The sequence below is a fragment of the Pteropus alecto genome, unplaced genomic scaffold (assembly GCF_000325575.1).
Source record: "Pteropus alecto unplaced genomic scaffold, ASM32557v1 scaffold101, whole genome shotgun sequence".
Taxonomy (NCBI): domain Eukaryota; kingdom Metazoa; phylum Chordata; class Mammalia; order Chiroptera; family Pteropodidae; genus Pteropus; species Pteropus alecto.
In genome coordinates, this window is record NW_006432945.1 from 7,992,180 (window position 1) to 7,997,562 (window position 5,383).

At 40.3% G+C, this 5,383-nt stretch overlaps 1 protein-coding gene across 1 annotated transcript; it reads left to right on the plus strand.

The window, feature by feature from the left end:
- Positions 1-3,508: 3,508 nt before the first annotated feature.
- Positions 3,509-4,632, plus strand: APOBEC4 (apolipoprotein B mRNA editing enzyme catalytic polypeptide like 4). Its single transcript, XM_006927133.1, is given in 2 exon segments — positions 3,509-3,635; positions 3,638-4,632. Coding segments are annotated over 2 exon segments (1,122 nt in total).
- The last annotated feature ends 751 nt before the right edge of the window (positions 4,633-5,383 follow it).

The window sequence follows — 5,383 nt, forward strand, 5'->3', positions numbered from 1 at the left end:
CTGCGGATCTCTGCCTCTCGCTGCCGGCAGATCTGCCCTATGGAGGGCAACGTGCAATTCCCAGGGCACAGACAGAGCAGAAAGAAAAGGACTGGGTGGTAGGGACACAGGACACTGGGGAAACGAGGCTTAGCCATCCCGGCCTGTCAACCAGTCAAGCTTCCGGAGGTAGGTCCTGGGCACATCCCTGCCTGGTTAGGGGAGAACGTAAGGACAGGCACCAAAACAATACAAGACAGTCTGCGATCAATGGCAAATTGATGATGTAACCCACATATTCCGTAAGAGTTCAAAGAGGGCAGGAGTTCTTTCCCGCTTCCTCGCCCCCACCCCCACACCCCACCCCAGAGGAAGGAGATCAAAGAGCAATCCTAAAAAGACTCTCTGAAAAAGTGAAGACCTCGCCAACGGGGAAGCACAGTTGGTGACACTGAAAAGCCACAGGCAAGAATGAAACCCCAGAGCCCCCTCCGTTACACAGGGAAGCCACTAGTTCTCAAGATCTCCTTAAACCATGCATGTTCACGGCTACAGCAGCCCCAGGGGAGAAAGGGTGCGAAGGAAGCTGTGCCTAGAAAAGCGGTCGGGAGCTTCCATACTGTCCTCATCCTGAAAGATGCAGACTTCTGCTTCTCGAAAGGGTAACTCCGAGACTATTATATATAGTTAATGCCACTACCCCCACCCCAAAAATAACAAAGGTAGGAAAGGGCCTCTGCTTCCATTACATGTTAGGAAAATCACTCTGCAAATTTTCTATAAGTGAGTTAAAATTGTAATCTGAGAGGTAACTTGGATGTCAGGTGTGCCACCCAATGGCAGACCACATCCAGGGCACAATATTCAAAAGAGAGTGAGACCCTAGGCTTGGTTTCAGCAGGTTTTGATATTCAGAGAGATCCAGTCTGATGAGAAAGGCTGAGAGAGCAGAGGCTCCAGGGAGAGACAATGCTCAGGGTCAAGGAGGCAATGGTGTCAGGTTCTTGGTGATCAGCCCATTGCCAAGGGCGAAGCAGGAAGTGTCCAGGGCCCTGAGGAAAAGCTATGTAAGGTCTAAGAAGCCTCAGGGTGGAAATTCAGTTGCCGCAGGAAAATACAGCACTTAGGAGGAAACTGAGGCAGATGCCCAACCCTATGGACTAAGCTGACATGACAGAGGTGAGACAAAATCTAAAGTCTGATAGGTATGCGGTGCCCAGAGTTACTGCAGAGATTTTAGCCATTAGGATAGGGTGACGCGAGTAAAGTCACATTCGGCTGGATTGAGGTCCTGAAATATTTTCTGCCTCGGGCACAATTAGCAAAGGAACTCTGCGGGTTTCAGCCTGGAGATCGGGCTGAGCCAAAAACCACAATGACTGAGGTGATCTGGGTTGAGGGAGACAGAAGTTCTTCCTCAGGTCAAAGTGCTTCCATTGAGAGGCCTTAATAAATACTTCGGAAATGATAAACTGGGTTTTGAAAAAAGAAATATATGTTTTGTTGCAACGGTTTATCTCCTTTAAGTTTTCTGCTATATCAATTTTGTTGTCTCAACAAAGAGTTACAAAAATACAGGAAATACTTAACGCCTCTTTGATGGGAAAGTCTTTTCTAAATACAAGAGTAGAAACAAATAAATCATAAGCGTAAATATCAGACCACATAAAAATGTAAAATTTGGTACAATTAAAAATACCACGAGCACAATTAAAAGGCTCTGGAACTAGGTAAAATACTTACCACAATATGACAGCTAATATTCTTGATACTTAAGAGTTCTTGTGAATCAACACAGAAAATCTCAAACAGAAAAATGGTAGAGGATCAAATATACTTCACAGAATAAACACTACAGACCAATAAGAATGTGAAAAGCTGTTCAGCCTCACCAGGTACAAACTATAACTACAAAGAAGTGCTTGACTTCTCAAATTGGCAAAGGGGTTATAAACACTGGAAGGGAATGTGATAAAATTGGATCACCCTCCTAGAAAGCAGCCTGAGAAAGTGTGATCTAATGGCATGACTTCTGGTAATCTTCATTAAAGACAAGAATCAGAGATGTGAACGATTTATTTAGAAATGTTCATCAAAGTGTTATTTATGATAATAAAAAGAGGCAAGAACGTGTATGCTATAGTTATGTAACAAGTCACTAATCAGCCATGAACATTTTTTTGAAGAATTTTTAATAATATGGGAGAATGCTCATGACATAATGCAAAGTGAAAAAGTATAAGACGCGATTTCATTATGTTATGCATAACAAACATATATAGAATAAAGATTGGAGGGAACAGACCTGTTAACGGTGATGGGAATGCAAACTGACACAAACTGGCATAAGTTTTTATTTTTTCCTTTATATCTCAGTATTATTTTAAAACACCTATAAGAAACATATAATACTTGTATAATAAAAAGTTACTTTAAAATATTTTTAAAACTCTATTGTAATGCTCCAGGTTGCTGCTTGGGGACAATGATAACTGAAGGAATCTTTTTAAAAAGAAAAGTCATTACTTAAAGATCTCAACTTTTTGGTTTTAACATCCTGGATACTATTTATTTGAAATATCCTAAAGAACTATATTTGCTTGAGGAATAGTAAAGTTACCAAAATGCTCTAACAAAACCTATCTACTAGAAATAAAACTCTCAAATGCTGATGAAGGAGTGTCCACGACACAAACAACATTCAAGTGGTACTTCTACGAGAAGTCTCTAAGCAAAACAGACTCCATGATCCTATTCCCAAAAAGATAAATACCTCAAGTTTACTGTCAATGAATAGATGAAATAGCTGATTTGAGAGGCAAGCACACCCAAAACCTCTGCAAAATATATTAGATACTATCACATTCAGAAAAGAGACAAAGGAAGAACATTATGAACAATATGCAAAACCCTTGCTTATTTCTTTGGACTTTCATAAATAAGAATCATCTAGATAACTCTGGGACTTGTACTATTACTACTAAGAGCTAAGTATTTATTGGGTCCTTTATAAGTGCTGGGCAAATAATAAAGCGTTGTATATTGTTTCTATCATACAATCCTCAAGATAATCTTGTAAGGCAGGAATTATTCTTAGCCTCATTTTACAGAAAAGGCAGCCGTGGTCCCAGACGTTAAGTAACTGGCCAAAAGTCAGTAAGCTGGTAAGTGGCAGAGCCCTGATATGAGACAAGGCAGTCTGCTTCTAGAACTTGCACCATTAACCCACTTGTTCTGCTGGCTCAGAATCTATGAAACAGGTAAAAGTGTATTGTGCCTTTCTTTTCTGTCTCCTCCCCACTCCCCAGGAATCTCAATAAAGAAAGATGAATCCTGAGCTTTCTAATCTATGGATATAGATCACTATCTTTGAGAATCAAAGATGCTACTATGATTATTTTACTACCTGCTTTAAAGAAAAGTATGGCTCAATAAATTAATGCAGTGTCTTTAATTTTTCCTGCACTGGTTTTATATATATTTTCTCTCCCTTGTTTAGGGTTGCAGCTAGAAGACAATCGAACTAGCAATGGAGCCATTATACGAGGAATACCTAGCAAATCATGGAACAATAGTAAAACCGTATTACTGGCTAAGCTTCTCTCTAGATTGCTCTAATTGTCCTTACCACATTCGGACAGGTGAAGAAGCAAGAGTTCCCTAGAATTTTATCAGATTTTTGGATTCCCTCATGGGCCAACATATCCTCAACCAAAACACCTCACGTTTTATGAACTGAAAACTTCTTCAGGAAGCCTGGTGCAAAAGGGCCATGCCAGCAGTTGCACAGGAAATAATACCCACCCAGAATCAATGCTATTTGAGACAAATGGCTATTTTGACTCGGCCATATACAGTAATAATGGCATCAGGCATATTATTCTGTATTCCAACAACTCCCCTTGTAATGAAGCTGACCACTGCTGCATCAGCAAAATGTATAATTTCCTGATAAGATATCCAGATGTCACTCTTAGCATTTACTTCTCTCAGCTCTATCATACTGAGACTGAATTTCCTGCCTCAGCATGGAACCGCGAAGCTCTCCGGAGCCTGGCCAGTCTATGGCCGAAGGTCACTTTGAGCCCAATAAGTGGTGGGATCTGGCATTCTCTCCTCAACAACTTTGTGAGCGGTGTCTCAGGATCAGCTGTTTTCCAGCCCATTTTAACTGGAAGAGCCCTGGCTGACAGGTACAATGCATATGAAATCAACGCCATAACAGGAGTGAAACCTTATTTCATTGATGTTCTTCCCCAGACAAAAGAGAATCAGAACATAACAGCTCAGGCAGCTTTAGAGAGCTCCTCTTTCAGTAATGTCTTTCCTGGACAGTCTTTTCAAGTGACAAGTAGACAACCACAACCCAATCTGACACCAGACCTCAGGGTTCCTGTCATTTTTGTGCTGGTGCCTTTCAGAGACCTACCACCAATCCACGTGGGTCAAAACCCATATAAACCCAGAAATGTCGTAAGGCACTTAAACATGCCTCAAATGTCATTCCAGGAAACCAAGGGCTTCAGAAGCCCTCCCACGGCAATGCCAGTGGAGACAGTGGAAATCACAGAACAGCTTGCAAGTAGCAAAGAGGCAGATGAAAAGAAGAAAAAAAAGAAATAGAAAAAAAAAATCTACATTCCTATAACATAAGACCAAACAACTACCAGAGGTAGCCAACAAAAATCTGGAAACTTTCTCTCTTAGGTCTGATCTAAGATGGCGATAAACTGATATATTGAAGGCAAAACCTGAATAATTTATCTCAACTACGATAAAGCTACACGATTTTTAACATAATCCAAAATTTTCCCATAAGCATTTAATATCTTTCCTTTATTTTGAAAGCGACAATATGAAAATGTAGCCATTAGTACCTTGCTAATATTTTGGTGTGAAAAAGAAAATGTCATTATTCTCGTCTACCCACATCATCTTTCCACTAAAAATGCCTACAGACCAAATAGCTTCCTAAATTGGTTTCAGTATTAAAATTTATTATAAACTTGGAAAACAACCTGAAGTAACTAGCATTAAGTGCTGTTTGCAAAAGCAAACCAATGATTTTCCATTAATCGTTAATTGTGGACAGAAGATTTTAGGCAGCCCATTTTTTTCCGAGGCGGTTCAAAATAGTTTTGTGTGGGGAGAAAGCTCTTTTGCTAATTGATTAGATATAGCTACAAAAATTGATTTTTGAAATCTAGCCACCGGCTCAGTTTGATTTTTCCCAGCTCAGACCTCTCCTTTCTGAGATGATAGAGGCAGGATGATACATTAGATTCTCCAAAGGCTCCTTCTATCACATGCCATATAAAACCCAAGCCACTCTTACTGGCTTTCAAGACTCTCCCTCTACCTTCCTGTTGTCCTGTCTCATCAGTGAGATTGTAAGTTCCTATTG